A 22450-nucleotide genomic window follows, 5' to 3' on the forward strand; every position below is an offset into this window, starting at 1 on the left:
AGTTTTAATGGCAGCATCCTATCTATTGTAGGGTTTACTGTACTTTATTTAACCAATCCCTTAATTTTACACATTAAGTCCATTCAGGTTTCTCCATATTATAATCAACATATCTGAATATTCTAATTTACTTTGAAAATAAAATATACAGGCATGTCTCATTTTATTGCACTTTGTTTTGTTGCCTTTTTTTTCCCCCCCAAATTAAAGGTTTGTAGTTACCTGCATTGAGCGAGTCTCTTGGTGCCATTTTTCCAAAAGTATCTCCTCCAGTCCCTGTGATATGTTTTGGTAATTCTCACAATATTACAGACTTTTTCATTATTATCATACTTGTCATGGTGACGTGATCAATGATCTTTGACAGTACTGTTTTGTTTTGGCCTTTTTAGCAATAAAGTATATTTTAATTACAGTATGAAGATTATTTTTCAGTCATAGTGCTGTTGCTGCATGCTCGTGCTGTGCTCAGCTGCTTCAGTTGTGTCCGACTCTTTGGGATCCTGTGGACTTTAGCCCGACAGGCTCTTCTGTTCATGGGGTTCTCCAGGCAAAAATACCAGATGGTGTTGCCCTGCCCTTCTCCAGGGGATCCTCCCAACCCAGGTATTGAACCCGCATCACCTGTGTCTCCTGCATTGCAGGAGGATTCTTTATCCACTGGGAAGCCCGTTGCGTGCTTAGTAGACTACAATATAATCTAAGATCTTCCGGACCCAGGGATCGAATCTGCGTCTATCACATCTCTTGCATGGGCAGGCAGGCTCCTTACCAGTAGTGCCACCTGGGGAGCCCATAACTTTTATATGCACCGGGAAACCAAAAAAATTTATGTGACTTGCTTTATTATGGTGGTCTGGAATAGAACCCACAGTATCTCCAAGGTATGCCTGCATTGCTTTGTAACAGGAGAGATGTTTTCAGTAAATAATACTGACCTCATGACACAATGGGCCCTGCCTGCTTCTCAAACGGTGGATGAGGCTATGGGAGGGCCAGGTGGAAGCGGCAAGTGGGAGGCACCCTTTGCTTGCCACCTGCAAAGAAATGGTGATCACCCTCAGTTACGGCATCAGCGGAGGAGAGGAAGGCTGTTTGCACACATCCAGAGCACTTCATCTTTCCTCTCATGAGTAGAACCAAGAGAAAAGATGAAGCTGGGTTACGTGGAAGAGGACCCAGCCACAGATTGGAGGCCTGGGTTGAAGCTCCCCTCTGCTGCCTGGCCTCAGAGCGAAAACTGAACCTCCTGGACCAGGGTTTATTTTTCAGTGAATGGGAGTGTTAATGTTATCATTAGTATTGCCTGCCTTTCCATCACTGGTTTGGAAGTTAGAAGTGGGGACAGCTTGTGAGCCGAAAAGGAAATCATAGGCCCAAGGTTAATTTGAAGCCTTAAAGCAAATGTTGTGCAGAAGTGAACCCCTGAGAATATGGACTCACTAGATCTGTGTGTGCTGTTTGTCTCTGGAGCTGTGACCTGGAATACATCTAGAGTTAACAGTGGTTTTTGAGAAAATCCTTGCCTTACCCAGCACCCCTATGAACAAGAAGCAGAAGCAGTAATTCCACCCTCCACTTGGTGCATGTTTTTCAACTCCTAATCCTTGCCAGATGTAGACTGGCGGGGAGCCCAGGCGGGGAGTGCTTTCTGATAGAGCCCGTTTTGTTTCTGTCTCCCTTCTAGACAAGGAATTCCTGAAGGAAAAGGAGAAGTTAGAGATGGAGTTGGCGGCTGTGCGGACCGCGAGTGAGGACCACCGGAGACACATCGAGATCCTAGACCAGGCTCTGAGCAACGCCCAGGCCAGGGTCATCAAGCTGGAAGAGGAGGTGAGCCCGCGGGAGGATTGGGGGGTACAGGGGGTGGTGCCCAGAGTCCCAAGGGCCTCCATGTCCATTTCCTAACCCAGCAACTTTAACCAGAGCCAACTCCAGGGGAGCAATGTAGGTAACCTCTGAAATAAAAACGAGTAAAAACAGAGCTGATTCACCCCAGAGTCGGGCAAAAGATGAGAGGCAGTGGTGAATACCGTCAGCAAAGAGCTCAATCTCAGCGATAAACCCGGGCTGCCACCCACTGCCTGGCAGGTGTCCAGGGGCTGGAAATAAATGGAAGGACTGGGAACCACTGGTGCTTGTGGAGAAAAGAGACTCAATTAAGAAAACAGTTCAAGTGTTGTGTCTTTGGGCTCTCTCGTGCATTAAAAAAGGCCCAGTCTTCTGACTGGGTGGGGTAGGAGTGGTGTTCTTCAAACCTGTCTCCGGTTTTTAGAAGTTGGCTCAGTTAGCAATGACCACCACCCTTCCCGCCCCTCCAGTCCAGGAAATATTGATACTGCTCAAGCATTATGGGCTTAGTGCTTTTTTGATGAAATCAAGCCTTTAGGTGAACTTTTGAGAAGTAGAAAGTAAAAGTGTTCATCTCTTAGTTGTGACTGACTCTTTGCAACCCCAAGGACTGTAGCCCACTAGGCTCCTCTGTCCACGAAATTCTACAGGCAAGGATACTGGAGTGGGATACTGGAGTGGATACTGGAGTGCCATGCCCTCCTCCAGGGGGATCTTCCCGAACCAGGGATCGAACCCCAGCCTCTCACCTTGCAGGCAGATTCTTTACCATCTGAGCCACCAGGGAAAAACTTTTCCTTTAAGCCTGACCAGGGAAGGAGAGTGGCCACTCCTGAGGCCCCAGTTCCAGGATCCAGGCTGTAGATAGCGCAGCACAGAGGAGCCGGCTGCACAAGCCCCTGTGTGATGGGGCTGAGCTGAACAGACCTGTTGTGGAGAGCAGGAACTGGAAGTCAGAGAGACACATGACTAAAATACACTCCACCAGAACCCAGCTGGTGCTTGACACACAGCATGCAGTATTGTTACTAATCTAAGTGCTTTTATTCTTGTCGAAAATGAAAAACTGTTCCTTCCAAAAATATCTCCTGGTGCCAAGTGACTCCAGTGTCTCAGCAAACTTCAACTTCAAGCCTGAAGCAGTTAAAGGCAAAGATTGTTAAGTCAGTAGTAGTTGTTTTTCAGTTGCTCAGTCATGTCATGTCAGACTCTTTGCAACCCCATGGACTGCAGCACACCAGGCTCCTCTGTCCTCCACCATCTCCCAGAGTTTGCTCAAATTCCTGTCCATTGAGTTGGTGATGCTGTCTAACCATCTCATCCTCTGCTGCCCGCTTCTCCTCCTGCCCTTAATCTTTCCTAGCATCAGTCTGTCCCAGTGCATCGGCTCTTCCCATTAGGTGGCCAAAGTATTGGAGCTTCAGCATCAGTCCTTCCAGTGAATAGTCAGGATTGATTTCCTTTAGGATCAACTAGTTTGATCTCCTTGTAGTCCAGGAGATTCTTAAGAGTCTTCTGCAGCATCACAATTCAAAAGCATCACTTCTTTGTCCTTCTTTATGGTCCAACTCTCACATCTACATAACTACTGGAAAAACCATAGCTTTGACTATATGGACCTTTGTCGGCAAAGTGATGTCTCTGCTTTTTAATACACTGTCTAGGTTTGTCATGGTTTTCCTTCCAAGGAGCAAGCATCTTTTAATTTCATGGCTGCAGTCAGCAGTGATTTTGGAGCCCAAGAAAATAAAATCTGTCACTGCTTCCACTTTTTCCTGTTTTATTTAAGTCAATAGGGTTTTGTCCATTAGACCTATCCTGTTAAACCCCACAAGTATTATGTACAGTTTTTTCCTAGCAACTTATACTTAATTTCCCCCCCCCCCCATATTTTGGCCATACCATGTGTCATGTGGGATCTTAGTTCCCCAACCGGGGATCAAACCAATGCCCCCTGCAGTGGACGTGTGGCATCTTAACCACTGGACTACCAGGGATGTCCCCATGTACAGTTTTAATGCTAGCATGAGTATCTCAGGCAGCAGCCCCAGAGCTTTCCCTGTCACCACCAAGCAGCTCATTGAATAGGAAAACATTTGCTACAGAAAGTGACCTTAACGCCTGAAGGACAGGAGGTCCGCTTTGAGCGATGGAGGCTGGGACTCATTATCAGTATAACTAAGATCATTTCTCAAGGGCCCATCTCCATGTGTGGAGTGAAGAAAAATGATTATTTTTTAAGCTTTTTCTGTTAATATTTCTATTAAAGCCAAAGCTGCTAACTCCTTGAAGACAGGTTCTTTATAATCGCCACTATGGATCTTTCCTTGTCATTATATTTATACAAGATCTTTGCTTGACTGATTGTATATAACTTCTCCAAAATGGCTTATGTGTCTGGCTTCCAGTATCCCTCCTTGTTCTTATTAAAGAAGGGTGTTCAATACAGTATACTAATGCATATATATGGAATTTAGAAAGATGGTAATGATAACCCTATATGCAAGACAGAAAAAGAGACACACATGTATAGAACAGACTTTTGGACTCTGTGGGAGAAGATGAGGGTGGGATGATCTGAAAGAATAGTATCGAAACATGTATATCATCAAGTGTGAAACAGATCACCAGCCCAGGTTGGATGCATGAGACAAGTGCTCAGGGCTGGTGCACTGGGAAGACCCAGAGGGATGGGATGGGAAGGGAGGTGGGAGGGAGGTAGGAGGCGGGTTCAGGATGGGGAACACATGTAAATCCATGGCTGATTCATGAAAATGTATGGCAGAAACCACTACAATATTGTAAAGTAATTAGCCTCCAACTACTAAAAATAAATGAAAAAAAAAGGAAAAAAAATTTTAAAATGTTTTGTGTCACATTGAAAGATTATACTGTGAGGAAGCAAATGCTTTTAGAAATTATCAAATGTATTAATAATTTGCCAATCTACAGAAAGTTGGTATGGAACACTTAAAAAAAAAAGAAAGAAGGGTGTTAACTCAGTTCAGATGGCTCACACTGACAGCTTACCGTAACTTTCCACAATGCTGAGTGCTTGGACATTAAAGGCAGACCACGTGAGTTAGGATCCTGACCTCAGGACTGGTAAATCAGCTGTGTGATCTTGGGTGAATCACTAACCTATTCAGTCCTCAGTTTTCTTATCTGTTAAATCGAGATAGTAAGAGTTTACCTTCTACTGTCACTCGGGCAGATTAAATGAGATACTGCATATAAAGCACAAGGCTTGGCATGCTGTGCTTGCAAAATGTTGGGTGATTAATTACTGTTATGCCTAATCACCCTCATCATTACATACTCCTTGCTGGGCTTAGTACTGTTACAAGGGTGAATGAGAGAGAACCATGTCTTCAGGAATCCTGCAGTTAGTTAGAGTTAATATTAATTCATTCTTTTAACAAATATTTACTGAACTGGATGTCAGGTACTGTCCCAAGCCTTGGGGACATACTGCGCACTCTGCCCCAGGGAGACAGATCTTGTAGTACTTATATTAGTATTTTAGGGGCTACACACTCAGAACAGTATACAATCCAGGACATGGTAAGTGGTATATGAACAGTCCTCACAAGATATTCTATCAGATGAGGGTTTTCTAACACAGGAACCTGCAGTCAGTAGGTCCTCAAGCAACCAGAGTCACAGTGAATGAAAAGCCAGAGGAAAACTGAGCCCAGGAGCAGGTGTGGAAAAGGCTGTTGCTGTCTGCACTCCCTGCAAAAGGTCAGAAGCCTCTCCTTTCTTTATCGCAGTGGCTTTGGCTAGGACACAGGCATTGGTCCCGGCAGGACTGCCTGCTGAAGTCAGACACCGACCTTCGCAAGGAGCAAGTACTTTAATCACTAGCATGTTCCAGCTTGCCAGTGCAATCGGGTTGAACTCAGGATGAGTTCAAGTGTCTGTACACCGAGGTGCAGAGTGACAGGAAATAGCATCTGGTGTCTTCTCACCCAGGACCAGATCAGATCAATGCCTCAGTCTGATTTTTGGCCCCAGCCAATCCCCAGCAAGTTAGAAATGTGCCTGGAATTTATGAACATGGACCAGACACCTAATTGGGAGAAAACAAACTCTGAGGGTAAGAATTTGAAGCTGTTGATTGATGGTTCTAAATCCATACCTGATATGACATTTACATAAATCATTTTTACCTTAATCTGCGTCTCCTCAGTTATTGTGTGGTTTGCATGTTCATTAGGCCCTTCCTTCTCTCCAGGGCTGTCAGCTATTCATCCGTAAAGGGCTCGGAAATCTTTAGGAGAAAGTTAGTTCCAAATATCTATAATAAGAAATGTTTATACACAAATGGATACACGTGCATATATACATACAGACACAATCTCTGTTACAGTAGTAATTGATACTTATAGAAAATTTGAAAAATACAGAAGAGTAAAGAAGATGAGAAATTATTCTGCTCTACAGGTAAACACAATTAATGCTTTCATTTCCTTTTTTCATACATTGATGATAGACATAGTTGTGATGATGTTGTATATAACTTTTGATTCTAGATTTTTCAGTTAACATTATCGAATAATCATTTACTCATGACACTTAAAAATTCTTTATTAACTTCATTTCCAATGCCTGTACAAGCTGTAATTACTAAGCAATAACCAAGGATTGAGCTCAGAGCTGTATAAATGACCGAAAGCTGGTGCCCTCTTAGGGTCTTCAGTTGAGAGCATCCCAGCCGTTTTAGGTGTAACTGCTGGCCTTGGCCTAAATCTTTTCTGTTTCAGCATGGCTTAGGTATAGGAGTGGGGAAAGGACAGCATCTCCAAGTACTTTGACCTTCTCTCCTCCCCCCGCCCTCACCTCCACCCCAGCTTTGAGAGTCACTGTCTAAATCCCGTGCTCCTTTTTACTCTGCTCAGCTCCGAGAGAAGCAGGCATATGTGGAGAAAGTCGAGAAGCTGCAGCAGGCCCTGACCCAGCTGCAGTCGGCGTGTGAGAAGCGCGAGCAGATGGAACGGCGGCTGCGCACCTGGCTGGAGCGGGAGCTGGACGCCCTGCGGACCCAGCAGGTGAGGGGCGGGGCGGGGCGGGGCGGCGCATGCGTGGAGCGGCGCCTGCTGCCTGGCGGGCTGCGCTCTGCGCTGGGAGCTCAGGGCTAGTGAGAGCGTCTGTTCTTGGCGGTCCAGTCCCTTGGAGGGACAGAGGTCCTTACAGAAAGCAAGCGGGGACCCTGGGGGCTGGGCATGGGGGAATGCAAGTATAGACGGCTTCACAGAAGACAACTTTGAGTAGGACTCGGAGAGATGAGCTTGTTGGCCATTCTGCGAGAAGCATCAGAGATAGAGGAATTAAGTGCCTAGAGGAGAGAGGTGTGAGACACGCGGTGAGTCCAGTACAGCCGGGGGAGCGTGCCCAGGGAGCTGGCTGGTCAGGAGGCAACTGCCAGTTTGTGGAGGGCGTTTGCTCAGGTTGGGAAAGTGAATTCTTTTTTTCCCCGCGTAGGATCAAGGGAGGAGCCCTCCAGTGGTGTCAGAGGAGGGGCTGGATGGTCAGGTGTCAAAGTCAGGAAGGCCAGCCTGAAGGCTCTTAGTGTCTTCAAGGGTGTAGATATGGTGGGAGTCAGGGTGGGGGGCACCTAGAATGGGGGTGAGATAAGACGGACATGACCATCAGTGAATTTTCAGAGGTCAAGGACAAAAGGAGTCAGGACAGTCCCGAAAGCTAGTATTGGCCATAGGTGCTTAGTCCTTCTGCTGCTCCCTGTTTCCCTGGATAACAGCTGTTCCTATAATGCAGCTATGAAGAAGCTCAGATGAAAACACCCCAGCCCGGGGTCCATGTGGGCCTCGACAAGGGCAGAAATCCTCCAGCTGGGCCAGACTCCTTTACAGGCTAGTTAGGGACTCCTGGCATGTCATCGGCCAGCGCTGTGGGCCGAACCCTCTGTGCAGCTGGTGAAGGGTGTGCTGTAAGTTTGGAACCAGGGAAATGCGAGACAAGGCTCCATGGAATTATCTAGGGGACAGCGCGTAATGGTTATGGTTGAAACACTTGAAAACACTTGAAAGCACATGCTCAGGCCAGTCCAGCCCTTTCTCGTGGCAGCGCACACAGCTCCCTCTGTGCATGTGTACTTGGCCGGAGATGGAGGTGTTGGCGAGATTGCCCAGAAAATTCAGGAGCCTACCCAGGCCCCCACCAACTTGGCTTCTTAGGAGGAAGTGAGTCTGTCTCTGGACTTCCGATCTGTCTAACATGTGCCACATTCCCCAGCATTTCAGGGCCACCCTTCGGCTGTTCTCTGTTGCTCAGTTATTGAGATCTTAAGCTTCCCAACTGAAGGGTAGGCTCTCTGGTGCCCGGGACTGTGCCGGCACCTGGTGGGTATTTACGAGTTTCTGGCTGACAGAATAGGCACATCTCAGTACTTAGAGCAAAAAAGAATGTTCCTTTCCAGTTAGCGTGCCACCCACACCTACAGTTAAATTACTTACCCCTGGATCTTCTATTTTGAGTGCCGCAAAACCAGACTCTTCATTTCAGCTCCTCTATGTATTCTCAACCATCTCTCCCCCACTGATTACTCTTGGGATTTTTGCCAGTGGTATTGCTGTTATAGACTACTCTAATGAGCTGCCTTTTTACATGTCTCCTTGCTAAAGAATGTGAGAGTTTCCCAAGAGGATATACCTAAAAATGGAATTTCTGGATAGCGAATGCATATGCTAAACATTGCTAGATATTGCCAAATTGCTCTACACAGTAAATGTACCAATTTCTTATCTGAAATGTATAAGAATATCTTCCTGTACATTATCAACAACATTTAGTTTTGCACGATGTCTTTTTCTTAAAAAAAAAAAAAGAGGAAAGAAAGAAACCAGACTCAACTCCATTATCCTTGTTATATATCCAGAAGAAATGTGAAATTAACATTATTTGGAAATATCTCTATTGCCACAGAGGCCTGTTCCCATATGCACACTTAGACCCTTGCACAGTCACATCCATTTTTTCCTTAGACCAGCAAACACAACGTTCCCACTGTACATAAAGTCAGCTGCCAGATTTAGGCTACCTGGGGAGGACAGAGGGCTTCCTGGGTGGTGCAAGTGGTAAAGAAGCCGCCTGCCAATGCAGGAGACGTTAGAGATGCAGGTTCCATCCCTGGGTTGGGAAGATCCGCTGGAGGAGGGCCTGGCAACCCACTCCAGTATTCTTGCATGGAGAATCCCATGGACAGAGGAGCCTGGTAGGTCCAGTGGGTTGCAAAGAGTCAGACACGCCTGAAGCGACTTAGCTTTGCATGCACACACTGGGAGGATGGAAGTTTCAGAATTGGGACTCTTCAAGTATTATGCTGCTTACAGTTTAGACTTGTCTTTGGAGGGGTAGCAGACCCCAGCTGTGTGTGGCTGACATGAGACCAGAGAAAGGGGAAACAATCTTTAAGCAGAACTGCCCAGCATTTCTTTACATTAATATTACAGGGGGTGGGGGGTTGTTGTTGTTTAATGATAGTGTTAATCCGTCTCCTCTGTTGTGAAAGGAACTTGAGGGTTTCCCTACTTTTCCCTACTCATTAAAAAGATAATTAAAAAAAATTTTTTTCCTTTAATGCTTCATTTTCTCAGTGAGCATGCTCCCTGGTGGCTCAGACAGTAAAGAATCTGCCTGCATTGCAGGAGACCCGGGTTCAATCCCTGGGTCAGGAAGATCCCCTGGAGAAGGGAATGGCAACCCACTCCAGTATTCTTGCCTGGAGAATTGATGGACAGAGAAGCCTGGCAGGCTATAGTCCATGGGGTCGCAAAGAGTCAGACACGACTTACCAACTAACACTTCACATACCAGAAAAGGCAAAAATGTTGTCACAAAGAAATCCACCAGAACACCGTGGGGTTTTAATAGTTCCATGTGGCAGATACTATGTAGATTGTTCCGATTCCTGCCTGGAGTCTGTGAATAAGTGTGGCAATCACAGTTCTGTTGACCCCCAGCAGGGATAACCAGCATCCACTCTGGAGTGTGGGGTCACCCGAGGAACTCATACACTGATCCGCTTCCACCTCATTCACTGTGAGAAGCTCACGCATCTGCCCGCCCAGGATATGGGCAGTCCACGCTGCACCCAGCTCCTTCACCCCAGTGCCACTGAAGGAAATATTTATCTGACCCCATCAGAAGGCATACTGAGGTTACACAAAAGAAATAAAGCTCCCAGTCATCTCTCTCTTCAACAAAGCAGTAAGGTCACACTGCCCACCTTCCACATAGAGAGTCATTCTGAAAGGACCTTTGAGAGAACAACTTAGAGCACAGTTGAATCAACTACCCCGCAGAAGGGCTCTGCCTTTAGACACACACCAAGACACTGCTGACTCTCTCTGCCCAGCCCTCTAACACCGAGGCCCAGATAAGCTCTGTTATTCCTGCAGGGTGCCCTGGAACCTTCCAGAAGGATGGTTAGACTGGAGGTGAGCAGAGTGGCACAGAATCGTAAATCAGTCCAGACCATGGACTCTGAGGTTAGGCTGACCAGTGTTGAATACTGCCTTTGTCTATTGAAAAAGTAATCTGTCTGAGCCTTCACTTCCTTGTCTCTAAAATGGGGGACATAAATTATACTTACCATATACTTGTAACTACAAATAAGAGAATCTGCACAAAATCCTTACAGTGATTGACACTTAGCAACTGATGAAGGAAGAATAACTGTCATTGCTGTTTTTTCTCATCATTACCTTCAGAGTCGTTTGATCGCCCAAGGCAGGCATCTTTGGTGCCCAACTTTCCCAATGCCACTGAAATAAAAAGTGACAAATGTGGCTGGACTGAGAAGAGAGAAGAGGAAGACAGGTCAAGATGCTAGGACCAGCAGGAAATAGCAGCTCTCCACGAACAGATTCTTTTTTTAGAAGTCATCTCCCTCTACTTGGGAGGCAAAGTGTAGTACTCAAGCATCATTAGAAGTTGGGAGAAAGTGAAATAGAGTAACGGTAAAAAGGGAAGGGAAATTAAAATTTTTAGAACTCACAATCTTCTCTTTCTTGAACAGAGCTCAAGTGGTCTTAGGAGGTAGAAGAGAGAAGGGGAAATATTCTTTTTTTAAAAATGGACTGACATTTTTGCTTTGGTTGCACTGGATCATCATTGCAGCGCACAGACTTTCTCTAGTTGCAATGAGTGAGGGCCACTCTTGGTTGCGGTGCGTGGGCTTCTCGTTGGGGTGGCTTCTCTTGTTGCGGAGCACAGGCTCTAGGCGCGTGGTCTTCAGTAGCTGCAGCACGTGGGGTCAGTAGCTGTGGCTCTCAGGCTCTAGAGCACAGACTCAATTGTGGTGCACTGGCTTAGTTGCCCCGCGCCATGTGGAATCTCCCAGGAACAGGAATTGAACCCGTGTCCCATGCATTGGCAGGCAGATTCCTATCCAGTGGGCCACAAGGGAAGTCTAGGGGAAATATTCTTGAAGAGCAAAATGAGGTCCAGGGCAGCTGAGAGACCAGATCAAGATCAAGGAGCTAATTAGGACATTTCTCCCAGGTGAACACATTGAGGGCAAAGATTTTCTCCGCATTGTTCCCTGTGATATCCCCTTTACAGAGTGCATGCTTAGTAAATATCTGGTGAATAGCTGAACGGGCTACAGAAGCTGGCCTACCTGACCCTTCGTATGTTTTTCTGGCCAACATACTTACCCATTAGATTGTGCTATCTCTCAACACTTGAGTGTTGAAATGCATGTATTTGCTCAAATAGCTCTTAACCTGAGCAGGTCACCAGCCTGAGATGCAACACAAGGGATTTGGACAGAAACTGAGAGGCAGCTCTCCTATGGACCCAGATGGAGAGAAGGGGCTGGGAAATGAGCTTAACTTGCATCAGAGGTTTTCCAGTAGCACTTTGTTTAGCCCTTTAAAGTGTATTAAGTGCTTTCCTAGTTATTGTCCTATTTGATTGCCTGGCTTCCACGTGGGGTAGGTGTTAATTTCTGTTTCCCAGCGGACAGCGGTGAGGCTGGGCAAGCATGCCCTCAAGGCAGGGGTCCCCAGCCCCGGGGTCTAATGCCTGATGATCTGAGGTGGAGCTGATGTAATAATAAGAGAAATAAAGTGCACAGTGAATAAATGCAATGTGCTTGAATCATTCCGAAATCATCACCCCCAGTCTGTGGCCGTCTTCCAGGAAACCAGTCCCTATGCCAAAAAGGTTGAGAACCACTGCCTTAGGGCACCTCACTCCCACTTCCTGGGCCTCCCTCTGACTACCAGCCTCAGCGGAAGCAAACAGCTGAATCATTTCCTTGAACTCTGGAGAAAATGCCGTAGACCCAGAGGCCCAGTCTTCTTCTTGTTCTTACTCTTGGGATAAATCAACTGGGAGACCTTGGACAAAAGCACTTCCTGACAGGTGAAGCTGCATGTAGCCAGACAGACTTCTGGTTTAAATCCTGATCCTGCTTAAGAGTGGCCTTAGAGACACAGAACAGTGCATTCAAGCTCCCTCAACAGCTTAGTTTTCCCGTCTGCAAAATTGGGATCACATTGTGCGTTTGGTAGAGTTCCAGGAGAATTAAATGAGCTAGAGGAACCGGACATAGCGGTTGACTGGTGTGGGGATCCACCGGTTAGGGTTACCTGTGCTGGAGAGGAGGCAAGGGCGTGTGGATGCGTGTGAAACGCGCCGCAGGACCTGCGTGAACCGCGCGCGCTCCCCGGGGGAGCTCTGCCCACACGCGGTCTCCTTGGCAGCGCGGTTTAGCATCGAGGTGTTATTTCTTCCGCTTCTCCAGAAACACGGCAACAGCCAGCCGGCCAGCCTGCCGGAGTACAACGCCCCGGCGCTCATGGAACTCGTGAGGGAGAAGGAGGAGCGCATCCTGGCGCTGGAGGCCGACATGACCAAGTGGGAGCAGAAGTACGTGGAGGAGAGCGCCATCCGCCACTTCGCCATGAGCGCCGCGGCCACCGCCGCCGCCGAGAGGTGAGGCTCGGAAAACAGTGCAAAGAAGCGCAGGGTGTCCGGAGGGGTTCACGGGTGCATCCCAGGGAGCGGGACCGGTTAAAAATAATTGCAAAGTGGCTGTACTGCTAGTTGGAGAGCAGGGTGTGGTGTAAGATTTCTGGAGAATGAATTCAGTAATCTATCCCTCTTCTTTGGAGGACTCACTGGAAAAGACCCTGATGCTGGGAAAGATTGAGGGCAGGAGGAGGAGGGGGCGACAGAGGATGAGATGGTTGGATGGCATCATTGACTCAGTGGACATGAAATTGAGTAAACTCCAGGAGTTGGTGATGGACAGGGAAGCGTGCCTGCTGAGGACAAATGGGGTCACAAAGAGCTGGACATGATTTAGCAATTGAACACCACCACCTCTGCTTTGGTTCCACAATGCTGGTTCTCAGCATTTCTCTTAGGGAAATCATTGTATAAGTGCCTGAAGACCCATGTCCAAGGACGTTCATCTCATTGTGGTTGAAAACATCAATACATTTAAAACAGAGTAGAGCCCAACAAGTGGGAGTCATTCAGTACTTTAAAGTCCATCAGTTCAGCAGAGTACTATGTGGTCCTTGAAGAATGATGCTGAAAAAGCATCATTACTTTATCATATACTTTATGCTCTTTTTAACAGTGGGTATGTTTCATGGGCCAGACAAGAACATGCAATCCTCATAACAGCCCTGAGAGTGAGGACTATTATTATTCTCATTTTGCAGGTGAAGAATTGAGGCTTAGAGAGGCACAGTGGTAGTAAGTGGTGGGCCCACCCGTCAAATTGAAATTTGTCTGGCTTAAAGCCTGATTTCACTTGGTTTGAAATGGTTTTCCATGGCTATCAGTTACTACCTCTCTTGCTTTATTTCCTTTGTTGTGGGTGCACAGCCTTACTCTTTATATAAAAATTAGGTCAAAATGCTTGATAATTCACACGATAATTCTGTTAGGTTCTACCCTTGTCTGAATGAGCAGGTTGTTTCCCTCAACTGCTGCACCTCGCCTGCATGCACTTCTGCTGCACTGGCCTGCAAGGCTGTCTGCTCTGCTAGTCTGGATTCTCACCACCCTCCTTTCTGCCCATAAGTTATGTTGGGCATTGAATTCAGAGTTGTCTAGAATTTACCAAAAATTTGAGTCAGCAAGTCAGCATATTTGGCAGAGCGCCTCAGATTTTAAAGGAGCATCCATAAAACTGGACTAAATAAGGGTTGTTGTTGTACCATTTGGGGATGGTAGGTTGTGAACCAGGCAGGAGAAGAGAACACTGTTGTTAGTTAGCCCTCCACTTCTTGGGCTGTGTGATTTCTTCTCGAATGAGGTAGAGAAGGTCCCTTGTGGTTCGGGGGAGATACTTTATGAGCTGAGCGTGGGCCGTCATGTTCATTACCCAGGTAGAGAATTGCTAGCTGAATGCCCAGGTGGCACCTCCAGGAACTCAGAGACCAGTGCTACCCACGTAGGCACAGATGCCTCCTCTGGGCGCTCAGCACACTTGCACCTGCAGACCCAAGTGGAAAGTGACTATTTGGGGATCCTTTATTGGTGCTCAAGTGTTGATTCTGTATGTCTGTGCTGTGAGGGAAACCAGCCCACAGCGTCCCCTCTGAGTGTGTCTTTGGGAGTGGAACTAGGCATTCAGGATGTGTATCAATCTTGGTGAGTTGCAGCTCCAGCCCTGGAGGAAGTTGCAGCCTCAGGCCAGCCCTTGAAATGTGTGAGTGACACTGGTGATTTTTGACATAACTAAAATGTTTTTTATCTTCAGCTCTTTGTTTTCTGAGCTAATACCTAAATTACCTCTGGATCCCAAGGCAGAGAACAACCCATCATAAAGTTGCATGGCGGGATGTGGCCTTGTTTGCCAGTTTACCAGTGGCTGCCCTGGGAGTTGTCTCTCTGCATGACTTTTGATGGAAGGAACACCGAGCGGGCAGGCAGGGCATTCATTTTCAGCCCTTCTGTCTCACCTGCATGCACTTTCACTGCGCTGACCTGCAAGGCTGTGCGTTCTGCCAGTCACGGCTCTCACTGCCTGCTTTTTGCCCACTCTAGGTGTGTGACTGCACAAGGCCTTTCTGAGCATCACTTACTTTACTCAGAAATAACCTAATTTCTGAAATGGAAATTACAATTATTGACTGGTGATGTGCAAGGAAGCAGACTGTATTCCCCTGGCAGGACACTGAAACCCCAATAGCGCTGCCTTGAAAGCATGACCCAAGGCTGTTATGGGTCATTGTTGTCTCAATTCTTGATTTATCACATTAGATGCACACTTGGAATCCCTAGGAGGGCTTCGCTGATGGCTCAGAATCCACCTGTCAATGCAGGAAACTCAGGTTTGATCCCTGGGTCAGGAAGATCCCCTGGAGAAAGAAATGGCAACCAACTCCAGTATCCCTGCCTGGGAAATCCCGTGGACAGAGGAGCCTGGTAGGCTCTAGTCCATGGTGTTGTGAAAGAGTTGGACAGGACTAAGCAACTAACAGCAATCAAAAGAAAAAAAAAAAAAAAGAGGGGTTCTGGAGACAAATGGGACTGGAAAGTAAAGTCAGAAGTAGGGAATGGAACAGGTCTGGGGCATGAGATTGCTCAGAGGGCACAGGACGGGGGTGGAGGAGTGTTGTGAGTCGAACCAGCCAGAGCCCGCAGTCAGCCCCAGCCCACTATGTTAGCCCCAGCCTTGGCCGTCTGTCGTCCTTCGAGCAGGGGAAACGCCTCTTGCTCTCAGACAATAATCCTGTTGGATTTACCCTTCCTTAGCTCTGTTTAAAGTCCCGGATGGATGAATTCGTAGGTGGATGGGGACTCTTTCCACCGTCCCTCCCTTCCCCTTTTTTTTGCTTCTACATGTGATTACTGAGCATCTAATAATTCCGTGGGAAACTTCCCTCCCTTCTACTGACCACTGCTTCCCCCAGTCTTAGGAAAAGTCAGTTCAGAGGAGGTCATATTTGTAACTCCTGTCTTACTGTTCTTTTCAAAGAAAACCTCTGTAGTTTAGCATGGCTTTGCTGTTAACAAAAAGGGAGAAAAGGAAAATGAAGAATTTTTTAGAAAGGTCAAAATTCTGAGCTCTTATTGCTGAGATGCTAAATGGCTATGTAAGAACTGGCAAAAAGGACTATTCCCAGCCATTAACTTAGTGACTTCGCAGCCACTGCTGCATACTTCATGTTTATAGGCAGTGTGATATTTGTGTACCAACTGATTTTGCCATCTTGATGCATTTTTGGCACCAGTGATCACAAGTTTGAGAGGCTAGGCTGTTTTGTGTGGGTGGGGAAGTTTTGAAACTTTTTAAACATTTCAGAGCAATGTAATATTTTGTTGAGAGTTGTGTGTGTGTGCCTTCTAAGTTGTATTCATCTAATTGTACCTCCTGTCCTTGATAGTATAAATATGAATTTTTAAATCTATTTCCAGTAAATTCTCTAAAAAGAAATCAGTTGAAAATGTTTCTGGCTCTAGTTGCCTGTATTGATGAGTTTTGAGCACCATGGAGTGAATTTATAATTGGGTCAATATGTGTAAAGCGCTCTGCTGGCTCCCTGTGTTATCAGGCGTTCTGATTTGTTTCAGTCAGTTTGCACTTGGCCACATTCTCCCGTGTGCCCTTTTTGTTGGTTTATCTTATCATTCGTGTACCTTTGCTGAGGCCTCTTCATAAAGACACGGGACACTCAGGAGTGTGAAGTGATGGTTAAGAGCATGGACTTTTTTTTTTTTTTTTTTTTGAGCATGGACTTTGGAGTCGGAGATATCTGAATTTGAATCCATCTGCCTTCACTAACTGGGTGCGCTTCCAAACTCACTCATTTGTTCATCTGTAAAATGAGGATAATAATGCTTACTGCCCAAGTTCCTGAGAGAGCTACATGAGATGCCTCGGGTAATGTGCTTCACCCAGGTCTGGGCATGATGAAACACTCCCTCATGCACACATGCAAGAAGGACCCCCTTTTTGCTACTTTTAGGTGTTCTAGAAAAGAGCTTTAAGATTTTAGCTTTAAGATTTTTGTAATGTGAAGTTACAGGGATGTGAAACTGCATCACTTCTTACTAAAGATTCACTTCCTAGTTTAAGATTGTGCCTTTCAGCCTCAGACATGCTTAGATCTCTTAGAATTCAGGGGTCCCCAACCCTCAGGCCGAGAACCAGCACCGTGGCCTGTTAGGAGTGACCAACCGACCGAGCGACTAAAGCTTCTTCATCTGTCACTCCGACCGAGCGACTGAAGCTTCTTCATCTGTCACTCCCCATCGCTCACATCATCGCCTGAGCCATCCACCCTCTCCCACTCCACCCCACCCCTGTGGACAAATCGTCTTCCACGAAACCGGTCCTGAGTGCCGAAAAGGTTAAGGACCCCTGACTTAGATGACACAATTATCTTATCTTTACTAGTCACCATTGAAAGAGAAAGTGTTGGTTGTGTCTGATGCTTTGTGACCCCATGGACGGTGTCCGCCAGGCTCCTCTGTCCGTGGAATTCTCCAGGCAAGAATACTGGGGTGGGTTGCCACGCCTTCCTCTGGGGGATCTTCCTGACCCAGGGATCAGACCCGGGTCTCTTGCATCGCAGGCAGATTCCTTACCGTCTGAGGCACCGGGGAAGCCCCATGAGGAGTAATTATATTGACAGAACCAGTGACAGGAGAACAGTTCCCTTTGACCGGTTGTTTTCAGGCAGGCATCTGCTGCCAGCTGCACTGCTTTGCAGCCTCCTTCTGTCTGTCCCTCCCCTCATCCACCCCCTCAGCTGGACTTTCCCGGGACATGGGGTGAGCCTTCTTCATTTTTGTGTCCTGCTGCCCAGCACGGTTGTCGCACTGAACGGACCTGAATCCTGGGCAGGGGCTCACGGGAGAAGCGAGCCGAATGCAAGCGTGGAGGGGACTCCAGCCAGAGCTGTCCAGGAGGAGCAGTTTCTGTTTCAGGGATTTCCTGAGTCCCTGTTTCCTGTAAAATACTGAGATAGCTCCTAAATGGGGGAGAAACAGAATAAAACCTGAACTCTGATTGAGAAAGTAAGAAAGGAGTGAAAGAGCACACACAAGGACATACTAACTGACATGATACTAACCGGTGTCCACACGTTAGTAGACACTGGCCCTTAAACCTGAGAGTGTACAGTGTCCGCATTCAGCGTGCACCATGTCACTTATGATTCAGGATCGTTGGTAGAAGGGGCAGGGAATTTGGAATTTTGGATTTTATTTTCCTTAGATACTAGCTCCGTTCTAAGGGTTTAGGGAGAGAACTGACTGACATCAGTCTGTGTGTGTGTCCTGTGTTGCCAGGGACACCACGATCGTCAACCACTCAAGGAACGGCAGCTATGGCGAGAGCTCGCTGGAGGCCCACATCTGGCAGGAGGAGGAGGAGGTGGTGCAGGCCACCAGGAGGTGTCAGGACATGGAGTACACGTAAGGGACGGCCGTGCCCAGCCCCTGGGTCCCACGCCTGCCACCCGCCTCGAGAGCCCAGTGGGGCCACCAGCCCACTGTGCGCACTCATCTCCAGCCCATTCCCGTTCTAGACAGCCTTAAGCTTGAGTCCTCCAAGTCCACATTCCAAGGAAAAAGTCCTATTAACAAGGGGCCTGCAGCCCGAGGTCTCTGGGAGCTAATTTCATGTCAGATGCAGATATTTAGGTGGAGGCTAATAACAAGAATTTAGAAGCCCATATGTTTTCTGGGTGTCTGTCTCTACAGCCTACTGGACAGTATCAGCTGGACAGAGGGAAACATCATATGCCAGAGTCTCAGAGTTTTTGAGCCAGTATTTATATATTCCAGCCAGTAATAAAGAATATATATATAGCTAATGTAGTTTTTCTCCTGAAGTAAACAAGAAATCCTCCAGCAGGCTTTGTGACATCTCAGAGCTAGCCTGCCGCCCACCCCCAGTCCTCCCCGTCGAGCCCTGGGAAGCTGAGCTTCTCATTCTGCAGATGTGAAAATAGGACTGCATGGCTGAGTCGTTGATAAGCTCAGCAAGTTACTATCTGCTTTGTGAAAAGAACTCACGTGTCTTCTGATTCTCATTTTTTACCTTCAGGGAGGAAAACGTCATCTTCTCACAAAAAACTTGTCCCATTGTTTTTTCCCCTCAGAAAATAGGGAAAATGACTCTTAGTGAGCAGCCCACCCCATGAGGCTTGAGTTTGTGTGTGTTTCCCCGTAGCTCTTCACGCCCTTCCCACTGCCAGGCTCCTAGACCCACTTCAGGCCAGGAGGTCCTGCCAGTGTGTCCTTGGGGTCCCAGAGCCTCCTGAGGGGCCAGAGGAGGTGCCCCCTTTTCAGGTACTACAAAAGGTCAGTCTTCTACAACTGGAGATTGTAAACTGAAGACTTAGGCGGCAGTTAACTCTGTCCTTGGAATTATAGTTAAAAATCTGTGGGGTCCTGAGAGAAATGTAAATATCCCTGTTATTCCATGGATTTTGATCTTGACTCTTTTGTTTTCTTACACAGTATTAAAAATCTCCATGCCAAAATCATAGAGAAGGATGCTATGATTAAGGTCCTCCAGCAGCGATCCCGTAAAGATGCCGGGAAGACGGACTCCTCCAGCCTGAGACCCGCCCGCTCGGTGCCATCCATTGCAGCAGCCACCGGGACTCACTCCCGCCAGACCTCGCTCACCAGCAGCCAGTTGGCTGAGGAGAGAAAGGAGGAGAAGACCTGGAAGGGGAGCATAGGTGAGCCCCACGCCCTCAATAAGCCCCGCCCCTCCCCAAGCAAGCCCTGCCCCTCTGCATATGAGCCCCACCCCCTCAGGCAAGGCCCTCCCTCCGTAAGTGAGCCCCACTTCCACCCAGGCAAGCCCCACCCCCACATAGGTGAGTCCCTCCACTCACGTGAGCCTCTGAAGAGCAGGAGTCACACAAACACTGAGGCACCTCAGCTGGCCGATGGAGTTCAGACCCCATTGTGAAAGCAGGAATTTTGAGTATCTCCAAGTCTCAGTTTACGTGTTCAGTTCTGTCGCTCATTGTGTCCGATTCTTTGTGACCCCATGGACCGCAGCACACCTGGCTTCCCTGTCCTTCACCATCTCCCAGAACTTGGCTCAAACTCATGTCCATCAACTCGGTGATACCATCCAACCATCTCATTTTCTGTCCTCCCATTCCCAGCTTCAGAGTCTTTTCTAATGAAAAGACTTTCCCATCAGGTGGCCAAAGTATTGGGTCTTCAGCTTCAGCATCAGTCCTTCCAATGAGTATTCAGGACTGATTTCCTTTAGGATTGACTGCTCTGATGTCCTTGTTGTCTAAGAGACTCTCAAGAGTCATCTCCAGCACCATAGTTCAAAAGCATCAATTCTTCAGCTCTCAGCTTTCTTTATGGTCCAATTCTCACATCCATACATGACTGGATGATTGGAAAAACCATAGCTTTGACTATATGGGTCTTTGTTGGCAAAGTAATATGACTGCTTTGTAATATTCTGTCTAGGCTTGTCATAGCTTTTCTTCCAAGGAGGAACCATCTTTTAATTTCATGGCTGCAATCACCATCTGCAGTGATTTTGGAGCCCCCAAAAATAACATCTGTCACTGTTTCCATTGTTTCCCCATCTATTTGCCATGAAGTGATGGGACCAGATGCCATGATCTTGGTTTTCTGAATGTTGAGCTCTACGCCAACTTTTTCACTCTCCTCTTTCTCTTTCATCAAGAGGCTCTTCAGTTCCTCTTCGCTTTCTGCCATAAGGGTGGTGTCATCTGCATATCTGAGGTTATTGATATTTCTCTTGGCACTCTTGGTTCCAGCTTTTGCTTTATTCAGCCAGGCATTTCTCATGATGTACTCTGCATGTAAGTTAAATAAACAAAGTGACAATATACAGCCTTGACATACTCCTTTCCCAATTTGGAACCAGTCCATTGTTCCATGTCCGGTTCTAGCTGTTGCTTCTTGACCTGCATACAGATTTCTCAGGAGGCAGGTCAGGTAGTCTGGTATTCCCATCTCTTGAAGAACTGTCCACAATTTGTTGTAATCCACACAGTCAAAGGCTTTAGTCTTTGACTAAAGTAGTCAGTGAAGCATAGGTAGATGTTTTTCTGGAATTCTCTTGCTTTTTCAATGATCCAGCGGGTGTTGGCAATTTGATCTCTGGTTCTTCTGCCTTTTCTAAATCCAACTTGAACATCTGGAAGTTCTCGGTTCATGTACTATTAAAACCTAGCTTTGAGGATTTTGAGCATTGCTTTGCTAGTGTGTGAGATGAGTGCAATTGTGCAGTAGTTTGAACATTCTTTGGCATTGCCTTTCTTTGGGATTGGGATGAAAACTGACCTTTACCAATCCTGTAGCCACTGCTGAGTTTTCCATTTTGCTGGCATATTGAATGCAGCACTTTCAAAGCATCATCTTTTAGGATTTGAAATAGCTCACCTGGAATTCCATCACCTCCACTTGCTTTATTCATCTTGATGCTTCCTAAGGCCCAGTTGACTTGGCACTCTAAGATGTCTGGCTCTAGGTGAGAGGTTATCTGGGTCATTAAGATCTTTTTTGTATAGTTCTTCTGTGTATTCTTGCCACCTCTTCTTAATATCTTCTGCTTCTGTTAAGTCCATACTGTTTCTGTCATTTATTGTGCCCATCTTTGCATGAAATGTTCCCTTGCCATCTCTGATTTTCTTAAAGAGATCTCTAGTCTTTCCCATTCTGTTGTTTTCCTCTACTTCTTTGCATTGATCACTGAGAAAGGCTTTCTTTTCTCTCCTTGCTATTCTTTGGAACTCTGTATTCAAATGGGTATATCTTTCCTTTCTCCTTTGCCTTTAGCTTCTCTTCTTTTCTCAGCTATTTGTAAGGCCTCCTCAGACAACCATTTTGCCTTTTTGCATTTCTCCTTCTTGGAGATGGTTTTGATCACCACCTCCTGTACAATGTTACAAACCCTTGTCAATAGTGCTTAAGGCACTCTTATCTATCAAATCATATCCCTTGAATCTATTTGTCACTTCCACTGTATAATTATAAAGGGTTTGATTTAGGTCATACCTGAATGGTTTAGTGGTTTTCCCTTCTTTCTTCAATTTAAGTCTGAATTTGACAATAAGGAGTTCACAATCTGAGCTACAGTCAGCTTCCAGTCTTGTTTTTGCTGACTGTATAGAGCTTCTCCATCTTTGGCTGCAAAGAACATAATCAAATCTGATTTCCGTATTGACCATCTGGTGATGGCCATGTGTTGAGTCTTCTCTTGTGTTGTTGGAAGAGGGTGTTTGTTATGACCAGTGCATTGTCTTGACAAAACTCCGTTAGCCTTTGCCCTGCTTCATTTTGTACTCCAAGACCAAAGTTACCTGTTACTCCAGGTATCTCTTGACTTCCTACTTTTGCATTCCAGTCCCCTATGATGAAAAGGACATCTTTTTTTGGTGTTAGTTCTAGAAGTTCTTGTAGGTCCTCACAGAACTGTTCAACTTCAGCTTCTTTGGCATTTGTGGTTGGGACATAGACTTGGATTACTGTGATATTGAATGGCTTGCCTTGGAAATGAACCAAAAAAGTCTCATTTTTGAGATTGCACCCAAGTACTGCATTTCAGACTCTTTTGTTGACTATAAGGGCTACTTCATTTCTACTA

General features: G+C 46.6%; 1 protein-coding gene across 9 annotated transcripts in view; it reads left to right on the top strand.

Moving 5' to 3' along the window:
* AMOTL1 (angiomotin like 1) overlaps nt 1-22450 on the top strand; it is a 208455-nt gene that overhangs the window by 173386 nt on the left and 12619 nt on the right. For all 9 annotated transcript variants that reach the window (XM_020885530.2, XM_020885523.2, XM_020885534.2 and 6 more), the window contains 5 exons: nt 1688-1833; nt 6753-6902; nt 12626-12816; nt 18139-18264; nt 19315-19541. In XM_020885530.2, coding sequence (XP_020741189.2) covers nt 1688-1833; nt 6753-6902; nt 12626-12816; nt 18139-18264; nt 19315-19541 — 840 coding nt within the window. The remainder of the gene's footprint in view (nt 1-1687; nt 1834-6752; nt 6903-12625; nt 12817-18138; nt 18265-19314; nt 19542-22450) is intronic.

The sequence above is a fragment of the Odocoileus virginianus genome, chromosome 10 (assembly GCF_023699985.2).
Source record: "Odocoileus virginianus isolate 20LAN1187 ecotype Illinois chromosome 10, Ovbor_1.2, whole genome shotgun sequence".
Classification (NCBI taxonomy): domain Eukaryota; kingdom Metazoa; phylum Chordata; class Mammalia; order Artiodactyla; family Cervidae; genus Odocoileus; species Odocoileus virginianus.